Here is a 13,210-nt window from a genome sequence, read left to right on the forward strand (position 1 = left end):
AGGGTGACCACTGCACACACGTTTCAGCCTCAAATTCAGGCACTTGCTCCGGAATAAAAGGAAATGGAAGGGGGAAGCAGGCAGAAGGGAAAGGCAGAATATGAAATAACCTGAGCACTGCCTCTGCAATGGAAAAAATCCAAGCCGATCCACTACACTCCTTGTTCAAGTATCAGCAAGGTGGGTTGACCTCACAGTTTTTATTGTTTGACATTTTATTATGTTTTTATATTTTGCTGGAAGCCGCCCAGAGTAGCTGGGGAAACCCAGCCAGTTGGATGGGGTATAGATAATAAAATTATTATTAATAATATTATTATTATAGAAGACCCTGCCTTGGATCCCTGATGTGTATGAGCCAGGAAAAGGAAAAGGACCCCTTGATGTTGGGAGGGGCAGGAGCTGAAAGAAGCAGCCCAGCTTCGGAAAGACTCCTTGCTCCCTTTCTCATGGGAGGAGGTGACTTTTGGCTCCCTGTGGTTAGGTTTCTCAATCCCTCAGGTGCTCACTTTAAGTGCCCTCTTTGCATATGAAGAGGCTTGGCAGGAGATCCCTGACACACAGGAATTGTGGGCAGCTGCCCTTTCTTTGCAAGTGCATTGGCAGGCAGCCACAGAATTATTAGAAGCATAGGTTGGAGGGGACCCCGAAAAGACTGTAAATTTTTTCAATATGCAGTAACAGCAGCAAGAGTGTTACTGGCCCAGAAATGGAAACAACAAGAAATACCGACTGTGGAAGAATGGAGAATGAAACTGTTAGACTACGCAGAGCTAGATAAACTGACAGGGAAGATTAGATATTTAAGAGACCAAAAGTTCATCGAGGACTGGGGGAAATTTGTGGAATATCTGGAACATATAAGTGAGGGACAGATGACGCTTGTTGTTGTTGTTTAGTCGTTTAGTCGTGTCCGACTCTTCATGACCCCATGGACCAAAGAAAGCCAGGCACCTCTGTCTTCCACTGCCTCCCGCAGTTTGGTCAAACTCATGCTGGTAAACCTCGAAAACACTATCCAACCATCTCGTCCTCTGCCGTCCCCTTCTCCTTGTGCCCTCCATCTTTCCCAACATCAGGGTCTTCTCCAGGGAGTCTTCTCTTCTCATGAGGTGGCCAAAGTACTGGAGCCTCAGCTTCACGATCTGTCCTTCCAGTGAGCACTCAGGGTTGATTTCCTTCAGTATGGAGAGGTTTGATCTTCTTGCAGTCCATGGGACTCTCAAGAGTCTCCTCCAGCACCATAATTCAAAAGCATCAATTCTTCGGCGATCAGCCTTCTTTATGATCCAGCTCTCACTTCCATACATCACTACTGGGAAAACCATAGCTTTAACTATACGAACCTTTGTTGGCAAGGTGATGTCTCTACTTCTCAAGATGCTGTCTAGGCCTGTCATTGCCCTTCTCCCAAGAAGCAGGCGTCTTTTAATTTCGTGGCTGCTGTCACCATCTGCAGTGATCATTGAGCCCAAGAAAGTAAAATCTCTCACTACCTCCATTTCTTCCCCTTCTCTATCTGACAGATGACGCTAAAGGGATTTAAAGAAGCACTGTGAAAAAGTAAGAAGTATTGTCTAAAGGGAATAGGAAAAAAGAGATAAATAATGTCAATATAAATATGAGAAATGCGTAATTAAAATTATAACTATGGATGATTTACGGAACAGCTGAGGGAAGTCCAAAAAAAGAAATAAGTTGTGAAAAACGATGTGAAATTAATATATTTTGTTTTGTTTTTTGATGTTAATTAATAAAAATTTATATGCAAAAAAAAGGTTGGAGGGGACCCCAAGGGTGATCTAATTCAACCCCCTGAAATGCAGGAACCTCAATTAAAGGATCTATGGCAGAGGGCCATCGAAGAGTCCTGGCAGGGAGAGGGTGTGGCAGGCCTTGGAAATGACCTCTCTGAGGCACACAGAGAGAAGGAAGTTGCCCTGAGAGGACAGAGTCTCAAAGATGCGCATTCCCAGCATGTTTGCACTTCCATTGTCTACGCTGGCTTGGTCCAGGCTGCAGAATGGAAGATAGCAGGATCCCCAAGGTGGGCTCTGTGGGGAGATGGCGTCAGGCACTAGGCTCACTGGCAGACCACGTCTGCACTACAACGATGTCTGCAAACATGACATGAAGGCTGGTGACATCAATAGGAGTATAGCATCTAGATCAAGGGAAGTAATAGTGCCACTGTATTCTGCTCTGGTCAGACCTCACCTGGAGTACTGTGTCCAGTTCTGGGCACCACAGTTCAAGAAGGACACTGACAAACTGGAACGTGTCCAGAAGAGGGCAACCAAAATGGTCAAAGGCCTGGAAACGGTGCCTTATGAGGAACGGCTAAGGGAGCTGGGCATGTTTAGCCTGGAGAAGAGGAGGTTAAGGGGTGATATGATAGCCATGTTCAAATATATAAAAGGATGTCACATGGAGGAGGGAGAAAGGTTGTTTTCTGCTGCTCCAGAGAAGCGGACACGGAGCAATGGCTCCAAACTACAAGAAAAAAGATTCCACCTAAACATTAGGAAGAACTTCCTGACAGTAAGAGCTGTTAGACAGTGGAATTTGCTGCCAAGGAGTGTGGTGGAGTCTCCTTCTTTGGAGGTCTTTAAGCAGAGGCTTGACAACCATATGTCAGGAGTGCTCTGATGGTGTTTCCTGCTTGGCAGGGGGTTGGACTCGATGGCCCTTGTGGTCTCTTCCAACTCAATGATTCTATGATTCTATCCATCATGTGGGAATCCCTTGCAGACAACCACAGTGCCTGGAGACAGGCAGGTTGTGTGGCCATAGCCATGACCAGAGGAGGAAAGGCCAATGGGAGGAGCACAGAGAGAAGAAACGCCCTGGTGCATCTGCAGCAGCACAACCGGACGCCTTTCTCTGCCCCGGCTGCAAGAAAACATGTCTCTCCCGTATCGGTTTCTGCAGCCACAGCAGGTGCTGTGATTCTCCAGCTGTTTGACTTCACCCCCGAAGGTGCACCCTCTCGAGACAGACGGATGCCAACCATATCTCATACTTTCCAGTTAATTTCCCCATCACATTTTTTGTGGGGATGGAATTGATTGCTCAAAAGCCCTAAACCTTAGTTGCAGAGCCTGAATTTGGCAGTATGGGATTGAATCCCACCACGAAACAGCGACAATCTGGAAGCACCCTACATGCTGGACAGGTTAAATTTTGGTATCTATTATTATTATTATTATTATTATTGGATTAGAGGGCAACTCTCGCTTCCTGCGGCTTCCAGCAACTGGTTTTCAGAAATACTGTACTGCTACCTTCGACCGCGGAGGCAGATCAGTTTCCAAAATTGCACGGCCATTGCCACTTGCAAGTGACAGAAAGAGAGCACTGCAGACGAGGGGGAGCCCAGTTTCGATCTGGGGTGCAGGAAGGACCCAGAAGAGCCAGGCAAAAATCTCTGCAGGCAGAATCAAAGAAGAAACTAACGCAGCAGTTCTCCTCCCGTCCTCGTCGCGGCCACCTAAGAGTTAATAGAGCATGGGGAGGTACCATCAGACACCTTGGGGGGCGAACGGATGCAGAGCAGGGGATTCTGACCTCTTTTCCAAGGGCACAACAACAAAAACCTCCACTCGCTTTTTATCCCATTTTATTCCTTACTATTCAGGGCTACGGGGCCCAGTTCCTTCCCTTGCCGCTTCAGAGTGCCCCCCTTCACTGGCTATAATGGTTCGTCCTGAGCGGTCGCGCCTCCCTTTGTCTCTGCCGTCCTGGGAAAGAACCATTCTCACAGAGGGGGGGAAAGGGAATAGAAGAATTCGTTTTCCAAGGGCGGCGGTCAAAATCAAGCTGCCCACCGCCCCCGTCCGCCACAGTCAGGGGCATAAACTGGGAACAGCGCTGCTCGGCTTTTCCGCGCTGTGAAGAACACGCTTTCGCCGTCTCCTCTCCCGAGGGCAGATGGTACGGTCCCAGGTGGTGCTTAGGAGTTCCATTCAGGGGGCGGAGCCTCTGCCTCTGCTTTTAACTCGTTCTTTGCCGGCGAAGAGCTCGCAACCCGGGGAAAAGGGGTCGGATGCTGTGAACCGCTGTGATTTTCAGGGCGAAGGGCGGCATATGTTGGTAAATAACCACAACAATAACAATAACTTGCTGGGCAGGGTCCCCCCCCCACATCCGTCCTCCCACTCACAGTCTGGCTGCTGGGATCGGGTGGGCAGCAGGTAGGCACTCTGCACGTGCTCAGAGGCGCAGCCACCACCCAGCAGGTTCCGGGGCGGATCCTGAGCGGGAGCCCCGCCTGGGGGCCGGCTGGCCGGCTGCCGCGTCTCCGCCCCGCCCGGGGCTGCCGCTTGTCCCCGTCCGGAGGAAAGCGCCGCCACGACAGCTGTTGCTCCGCCGGCCCGAGGTAAACGGGGGTGCGTGGCGGTGGGGCCGGGCCGGGAGTCCCTGGTGGGGCGGATCCGCTTTTGTGGGGCGCACAGATTTCGAGACGGCTTGGAAGGCGCATTGAATTCCGATCGGGGCGCGTCTGGGGCTCTCCTTTGACCTGGCCTGGAGGAGGTCCCCCCCTATTTCTTTCTCCCCACCCCAGCTTCCCATTAGGAAGCAATCGGGCCCCGCCTGCCTTGCACCTGCGGGCTCCCGCGTCACGTCGGAACGGCGCCCTGGACGCGCGGGGGGTGCCCAAGGGCGTAGCACCCAGTCACCGGGCGGGCGCGCTTCTCTTCCCCCCAGCCGGAGTCCAGCAGAGGCCGCCTCCCTGGAGCAGGTGGCAAGGTCCGGGGTTGCCCGACTCTCGTCAGCCCCACACACGGCCAAGAGTCAGGTAGTTCGGCAGCATTGAAGGGCGCCACGTTGGCTACTTCTGCGAGGCTGTCCAAGCATCTCCCAGGTCTGAGAAGCCCCGAGCTGGAAGTGGGTTTGGGTCCCGCGACCCTCTGGGGGTCTCCTCCCAATCCGGATTACAGAAAGTGTCCTCCGGCTGAGTTCAGATTCATAAAGCAAAGGCCACTGGCCAATCTAGGTTGGTATTGTCTGCACTGACTGGCAGGTGGGAGGACCATCCCAGTTGCCCCTGGAGATGCGTTTGAGGCTTCAACCAGAGAAGGGCCATAACTCAGCCGGAGGACACCTGCCTTGCATGCAGAAGGTCCCAAATTCAGGCTCCAGGCAGGGCTGGGAGAGTTCTGCTGCTGCCAATCAGTGTAGGCGATACTGGCCTAGATGGCCTCACTCTGTATATGGCCGCTTCCCAGGTTCCTGCATGCAGAGTGGGTGCTGATAATGCTGAACTGCTTGGGGCTTCTTCCCCCAAAACCATGTGATTTGTTCCTGATAATTTTCGCTGTGTGTTGGCCTTCAAGAGAGCAGTGTCAGCATTTCAGGAGAGAAGCGTTAGCTCAGCCGCAGAGTCTGGCTTCGCGTGAAGAAAGTCCCAGGTTTGGATTCCAGCACTTCCAGTTTAAGGAAAAGGGCGGGGTTGGGAAGGCTCCCTTTCTCCTCTCCTAAGATAATTCTAGAGAGCTCAGCTGCTGCCAGCCAGAGCATGCAGTGCAAGGCTCAGTGGGGAAGTATGCTTCATGAGTGAAGAAGATTTTTCAGCCTGAGAGCTGCATTCCCTTCAGGAATTAAATTTCTATACCGGCCTTCACTCCAAGACCACAGGGCTGTTTACAATATAAAAATACAAACCATAATACAAGAAGAAGAGGCGTTTGGATTTGATATCCCGCTTTATCACTACCCGAAGGAGTCTCAAAGCGGCTAACAATCTCCTTCCCTTCCTCCTCCACAACAAACACTCTGTGAGGTGAGTGGGGCTGAGAGACTTCAGAGAAGTGTGACCAGCCCAAAGTCACCCAACAGCTGCATGTGGAGGAGTGGGTAATCGAACCCGGTTCACCAGATTACGAGTCCACCGCTCTAACCACTACACCACACTGGCTCACAAGATAGAGACTCAAGAGACTGCCTTGCCAGCACCCTCAGCTACCTTGCAGCAACAAAGGGAAGAAGAAGAGGAGGAGGAGGAGTTTGCATTTGATATCCCTTGCGCACCATTGTTCTGGGTTCCTCCTCCCTCCTTCGTTGTGGTGAGTGAGGACCCTGTTGCAACAGATCAATAAAAATCAGGCTTACTAGCTGCTTTGCTTCTCAGTATTCTCTGGTTTCCCTCTGTTATTTTCTCCTACCGATAGGGAACCTACGTAAGGACTCTATATGGGCTCTTCGATACCCCATAAGGAAAAAAAGGGCAGATTTTTGTTTACAACAGTTTGTATCTTTTAAAAAAGAAGGAGAAGAAAAAGAAGGGGGGGAAATGCAAATTATGGGCATGGTGAAATACGAGAAAAGAAATTGCATCAATATAGATTTTACGATACGAAGCGTATTTGTTTTCTGTGGTCTGCCTTGCCAACTGCCCCTTCAACACAATTGGTCCTAAGAGGCTGCTTCTGGTCAGTACAGCATGAATTTTTAAAAATGTAATAATTATAGTTATTTATATATATTGGTCCTTTACTAACCATCCCAGCGTGGTTTGACATCCAACCCTACCCTGCTTTTTCAAGTGAAATATGGGTCTGTCTGAAATGCCAACATTGTGGCATGAAACCCCAGAGAACATGGGCAGGAAGGCTACTCTCTGGAGAAGACAGTGCACTCTGCACAAACTCAGAGACCCTCTCTTCCATGGCTATACTTAATGGGTCCCAGGGTTGAGCCCAGAGGTTGCAAACTGGGAGTAAGTCCTAATTTTGAGAGCCACTGGCACAGCTGACCCTTCCTTCCTTCCTTCCTTCCTTCCTTCCTTCCTTCCTTATTTTTTAAAATGGGTCTCTCTGTGGGCAGCTGCTGAGTTGAAGTAGGTATGAACTGGGCAGCACCTTGGTCACCTCTTGTAATAAAGTGGTGCTTTCATTTTAAAAGATATATTAAGTTCCTCACACAACCTTGATGGCAGAAAGTGAGGAGGAATTAAAGAACCTTTTAAGGAGGGTGAAAGAGGAGAGCGCAAAATATGGTCTGAAGCTCAACATAAAAAAAAAAAAAAAGATCGTGGCCACTGGTCCCATCACCTCCTGGCAAATACAAGGGGAAGAAATGGAGGCAGTGAGAGACTTTACTTTCTTGGGCTCCATGGTCACTGCAGATGGTGACAGCAGACACAAAATTAAAAGACGCCTGCTTCTTGGAAGAAAAGCAATGACAAACCTAGACAGCATCTTAAAAAGCAGAGACATCACCTTGCCGACAAAGGTCTGTATAGTTAAAGCTATGGTTTTCCCAGTAGCGATGTACGGAAGTGAGAGCTGGACCATAAAGAAGGCTGATCGCCAAAGAATTGATGCTTTTGAATTATGGTGCTGGAGGAGACTCTTGAGAGTCCCACGGACCGCAAGAAGATCCAACCTCTCCATTCTGAAGGAAATCAGCCCTGAGTGCTCACTGGAAGGACAGATCCTGAAGCTGAGGCTCCAAGACTTTGGCCACCTCAGGAGAAGAGAAGACTCCCTGGAAAAGCCCCTGATGTTGGGAAAGATGGAGGGCACAAGGAGAAGGGGACGACAGAGGACGAGATGGTGGGACAGTGTTCTCGAAGCTGCCAGCATGAGTTTAACCAAAGTGCGGGAGGCAGTGGAAGACAGGAGTGCCTGGCGTGCTCTGGTCCAGGGGGTCACGAAGAGCCAGACATGACTAAATGACTAAACAACAACAAGCTGGCCTTGGTGACTGAAGCTTTTTCCACATTCCAAGCAGTATTGCTCCCAGCCTTAACCCAGCACTTGTGACCCAGATTAGAGGAGGAAGTTACACTCCTTTAATCCAGCTGCTTATTTTGCATTTTGGAGGAGTTGTGGCTCTCCTCCATAATTGCCTGGGCTGACTCACAGTGCCTGCCTGCCCTGCAAGCCCTTCCCACCCCCACTTTCATTGGGACCTGGCCAAGTTTTTGTCCGAACCATGTGGAGGGCACCAAGTTGGGAAAGCCTGCTTTAAGGGCATGCAAAAAAAGGGGGTGTTTCTGTGCAGAATTTCAAGTAGCTCCCTTGGTCTACGTCACATTCTCCTCCTCCTCCTCTTGCTCCTTAAGCATCTGTTCCAAACCTCACCTGTGTTTTTGCTGCCTTCACGCTGCAGTTCTTGGCCAGGGCAGGGGGCAGGGGGGCAGGGAATGAGAATGCTGGAAGTTTCAGGACAGATAAAATGAAGTATTTATTTGCGCAGCACATAGTTGTTTCTTTTTTTATTAGTTATATTTTTGTCTGTGTTTCGCTGGGTATTACATTAATTTCATTTTCATAATATGCTCTTTTTTATTTTAATATTTTAATTTTAATATTTTAATGTTCCATTATTTTAATGTTGTATTCTGTACTCTGCAGCTGAATTTGAAGCTTTTGGAATTAGAGCATTTGTGCAGGAAAACAGGGGGGGGGGGGAAAGAAAAGGAGAGAGATCAACAAGAATAACAAGAATAACAAGAATTGGATAAAGTTGAAAGAAGGAACATTTGGGACATCCAGACCTGAAAGGTTTAAAGAAATAAAATTGGAGTTTTTACTCCTAATGTATAAAAATCTGGATGGAAAAAATGGGCCTTTTTGAGACAGACTCCTTCCAAGATTGGACATTCGAAATTAAAAGATGACTGGTAAAGGACTGTGGCTTAAATAAATTGTGGGAGCTCCAGGAAGACATCAGATGTTGATAAATTTTGGGAACGCAACCGGGAAAAGGGGGAGGGAAATTTGGAATCCAAAGGGTGTTAAACTACATTTTATTTCATTATATTTTAATCTGCAATGTATGTTAAAAGGGGGAACGCGTGGAAGGGAACAGGTCGATTTTAGGAGATGGGAAAATATTTTTAAATTGGGTCAATGACAATAAGTTCAAAATTTGGGATAAGAAATTGCTGAATTTATAAGTAAGAATTGGAATACAAGAGGGGGAGGGGAGGGGAAGTCCTGGAAAGATGTTATGGAAAACAAGATTTTAAATTTGGATGTTTTGTTTTTTATTTGGTTGTAATTGGAAACTTTTAATAAATATTTTTTTTAAAAAAAAAAATATTTTAATGTTGTATTTTATTTTTGTTTTTAAGTTGTAATCATTCATCTTGTTTTTATTATTGCTTGTAAGCCGCTCTGAGCCCGGCCTTGGCTGGGGAGGGCGGGGTATAAATAAAAAAATATTATTATTATTATTATTTATTATTTTTTAATGAAAGATTCTTGATTTACAAAAGTGTGTGCAATGTCTCTCTCTCTTATATATTCCCCCCCCCCCCCATATAACATTTTTACAAATCAGTTTCATTTGTTGAGACATTGGGAAGAAAAGGGTGGGGATGGGGGTGGGGATGTTTCTATTTTACTTACTATATGTAAGCGTTGCTTGAGCAGGTTCTCTGCAGTTCGCTTGTGTTCCTTTGGTGGTGAGAGAGGTTGGGGTTGGCCCAGGGTGTGATTATTCATTTGTGGTTGGCTGTGGTGGTCTTTGTTTTCATGTGTGAGTGGGGTCGGTGGGTGTTTTGGATCAGGTTAGCCATATTGATTTGTAGAGAAGTAGAGAAGATGGGCAGAGATGCAGAGGATTGTGGGACGTTAGCAGAAATTATTGTCAATGACTCAAGCCCAGTCAAGCAATGCTTTCATCGTGGACACAATGGCGTGTTCTATTTTTCAAAATTCCTCATAGCACTCCCACCTGACTGGAGGGGTGCCTCCTTGGTTCTGGCCCTCCCCAATTCCCCCCACAGTCAAAATCCAGCACAGCTGCTGAGTCCTTTGCTGACCTTGCAGAGGATGCTGGGGCTCTGGGCTGCCCAGGTGTGATCCTGCGCTTGAGGCCACATGAGGAAACTTGGCCAGATGTCGGTTTGCCTTTGGCTACCAGGGAGATCCGGCCGCAGAGTTCCTCTGTGACCCTGTAGCTGTCTTCACTCTCCTCCTTGTCTCCTTCCCAGGCCTCCGGAGGTTTTTCCTGCTCGTTCTGCCTCGGCCATGAAGCCCCATGTCACCTACCACCAGGTAAATCCTTGCTTGCCTAAATTGGGTGTGTCCAAAGGGATGGATCAAACTAAACTGTTGCACCAGCAGGAGGAGCCAGTGCAAAGCGTTTCTCTGCTCCTCCAGAACAGTGCCTAGGGGGCAGGAGGGAACCTCGTTCTGTTTGGTACCCTCAAGAGCTGGGATAACTCAGTTGGGAGAACGTGAGTCTCTTAATCTCAGAGTGGTGGGTTCAAGCACCACACTGGGCAAGAGCTCCCTGCGTTTGAAGCGGGCTGGACTAGATGACCCCAGGGTCCCTTCCAATGCTACAATGCTATGATTGTAAGTGCTTGCATTGACAATCATAAAAGCGCGACATTGAACTCCTCCCAAAGGCTGGACGTACAGCAAGTGTGTCCCCACACCCCAGCCTAATGAATGAATGAATTTTATTATTTCGGTCACAGACCAGTTCCAGCCCACATACAATATCAAGGAAGTCATAAAACACAATAGGGATACATTTGAATTTGCAATAAGGTATAACAGGGACAATACAGATACTGTGGTACCTTGGGTTACATACGCTTCAGGTTACATACGCCTCAGGTTACAGACTCCACTAACCCAGAAAAATTACCTCGGGTTAAGAACTTTGCTTCAGGATGAGAACAGAAATCGTGCGGCGGCTGCGCAGCGGAAAAGGAGGCCCCATTAGCTAAAGTGGTGCTTCAGGTTAAGAACAGTTTCAGGTTAAGAACAGACCTCCAGAATGAATTAAGTTCTTAACCTGAGGTACCACTGTATAGCAACAGTTAAAAAATACATAAATTGAAACTTAGTCATTAACGTATAACCTAAAATTATCATTTAAAACCTTAATCATTATGATAGCACAGCTTGTTCCCTAAGTTTTATGGCGATAAGAATTCCCTAAGAATTTGGCTACCCTTAGCGTGATCTCAGGATCCTTGTCCTCTACCAGGGATTTTAGACAATGAAGTTCGGATTGATTCATTTGGAGATTTTTGTATAGCAGGGTTAATAAATACCTAGCGTATATCCCCTTAGAAACGGCAGTGTAACAACGCAGGAGAGACAGCAGCCTAATGATTTGTTTGTTTATTTTGTAAAATTTATGCACTGCTTTTTTGCAAAAGGAAAATGCCCTCAGAATTTGCAAAAAAAGTTAAAACCGTAACATTATCCGTAAGGGAAATTAACAGCAGTGATTTAAGGCTTTCAAAAAGGTAAAAGGACCAAGTAGGGTAAAAACGGACTAGAACTCGCATCTCAGGGGTTGTGTGTTCAAGCACCATGTTGGGCAAGAGATTCGGGGTCCCTTCTAACTCTACAATTCCATGATCACCATTCTAAGCCACTGTGATCCACACGACGGTCACCTCCAGACTGGATTATTGTAACTCGCTCTATGTGGGGCTGCCCTTGAGACTGACCCAGAATCTCCAGCGGGTGCAGAATGCTGCAGCGAGACTCCTTACGGGGTCCTCGCTGCGAGATCACATTCACCCGGTGCTATACCAGCTGCACTGGCTCCCGGTGGAGTACAGGATCAAGTTTAAGGTGTTGGTTTTAACCTTTAAAGCCCTATACGGCCTAGGACCCTCGTACCTACGGGACCGACTCTCCTGGTATGTCCCACAGAGGAACTTACGATCTTCAAACAAAAACATCTTGGAGGTCCCGGGCCACAGAGAGGTTAGGCTGGCCTCAACCAGAGCCAGGGCTTTTTCGGCTGTGGCCCCAATCTGGTGGAACGCTCTGTCACAAGAGACTTGTGGGACTTGACATCTTTCCACAGGGCCTGCAAGACAGAGCTGTTCCACCAGGCCTTTGGCCAGGGCACAGCCTGACTCCCTCCTTTGGCAGTCTTCACAGAACTCTAGCCCAATGGTTGCCATCAATTTGAGTTGAATTAATTTTATAATGAAATGATTTTAGAATGTTGTATTCTTTTATTGTTGTTAGCCGCCCTGAGCCCGGCCACAGCTGGGGAGGGCGGGATATAAATAAAAATTTATTATTATTATTATTATTATTATTATTATTATTATTATTAGCATCTGGACAGGCTTGTCTAAAGAAAGATGCTTTTAGCAGGTGCCGAAAAGAGCACAGAGAAGGCGCCCGCCTGATTTCAAGAGGCAGGGAGTTCCGAAGGTTGCAGTCTGCCACACTAAAAGGTCAAAGTTCTTACAAAGGCAGGACAGGGATCGTGTTGCATCTGTGACAGGGACAGTTCTGCCAGTCTCTCTCTCCCCACTTTTCCTCTGGCATCAGCTCCACTGTGATGAATGGGAGCTGGGGGAGCTATTTGCACAAGCCCTGTTCCCCTTGAGGAGGCAGACTTCCCCCTCATAAATGTGTGGGGAAAGGGGAAGCCAGCTGGGCTTCCTGCCTCCAGCTCCGACGTGGGGCTGGATGTCCCCAAAGGAGTCGCAGGTAAGTGCAGTTCTGAGATCCTGAGATCCTGCTGCCTGGAGTTCCCTGGGTGTTTCATCTCTCCGTTTCCTTCCTTTCAGCTGAAGGCGCTGCAAAACCCTGAGGAGCCCCCACTGACCCAGCAGCCCAGCTTGGCTCCAAAGAAGGTTAGTCTCCTCTTCCTCCTCCCCTTCCAGGTTCTGGTGAAGAGCCTGAGCTGGGATAAAGTCCCATCTCCCACCCACCCACCCCCCACAAAAAAACCTCACCTCTCAAGCCATGGAAAAAGAGGCACAGTCGTATACAGTGGTGCCTCGCAAGACGAAATTAATCCGTTCCGCGAGTCTCTTCGTCTTGCGGTTTTTTCATCTTGCGAAGCACGGCTATTAGCGGCTTAGTGGCTATTAACGGCTTAGTGGCTTTAAGAAAAAGGAAACAAACTCGCAAGACGAAACGTCTTGCGAAGCAAGCCCATAGGGAAATTCGTCTTGCGGAACGACTCAAAAAACGGAAAACTATAATAATAATAATAATAATAATAATAATAATAATAATTTATTATTTGTACCCCGCCCATCTGGCTGGGTTTCCCCAGCCCCTCTGGGCGGCTTCCAACAGAGATGAAAAATACACTAAAATGTCACATATTAAAAACTTCCCTGAACAGGGCTGCCTTCAGATGTCTTCTGAATGTCAGGTAGTTGTTTATCGCTTTGACATCTGATGGGAGGGCGTTCCACAGGGCGGGCGCCACTACCAAGAAGGCCCTCTGCCTGGTTCCCTGTAACTTGGCCTCT

At 48.0% G+C, this 13,210-nt stretch overlaps 1 protein-coding gene and 1 long non-coding RNA gene across 4 annotated transcripts in view; both read left to right on the forward strand.

Annotated features, from left to right (window-relative positions):
- Nucleotides 1-13,210, forward strand: part of LOC310851804 — a 442,605-nt gene that overhangs the window by 93,626 nt on the left and 335,769 nt on the right. The window lies entirely within an intron of this gene.
- Nucleotides 3,960-13,210, forward strand: part of PLD3 (phospholipase D family member 3) — a 33,959-nt gene continuing 24,708 nt past the window's right edge. Inside the window, exons 1-4 of one of the 3 annotated variants that reach the window (XM_083753995.1) lie at nucleotides 4,325-4,378; nucleotides 5,783-6,065; nucleotides 9,947-10,010; nucleotides 12,515-12,580. In XM_083753995.1, coding sequence (XP_083610121.1) covers nucleotides 9,984-10,010; nucleotides 12,515-12,580 — 93 coding nt within the window. In that variant the 5' untranslated portion in view covers nucleotides 4,325-4,378; nucleotides 5,783-6,065; nucleotides 9,947-9,983. Of the gene's footprint in view, nucleotides 4,379-5,782; nucleotides 6,066-7,930; nucleotides 7,955-9,946; nucleotides 10,011-12,514; nucleotides 12,581-13,210 lie in introns of those variants that run through there. The other 2 variants (XM_083753996.1, XM_083753997.1) reach the window with 2 other exon arrangements.

Source organism: Podarcis gaigeae, assembly GCF_964106915.1.
Source record: "Podarcis gaigeae genome assembly, chromosome: 8".
NCBI classification, from domain to species: domain Eukaryota; kingdom Metazoa; phylum Chordata; class Lepidosauria; order Squamata; family Lacertidae; genus Podarcis; species Podarcis gaigeae.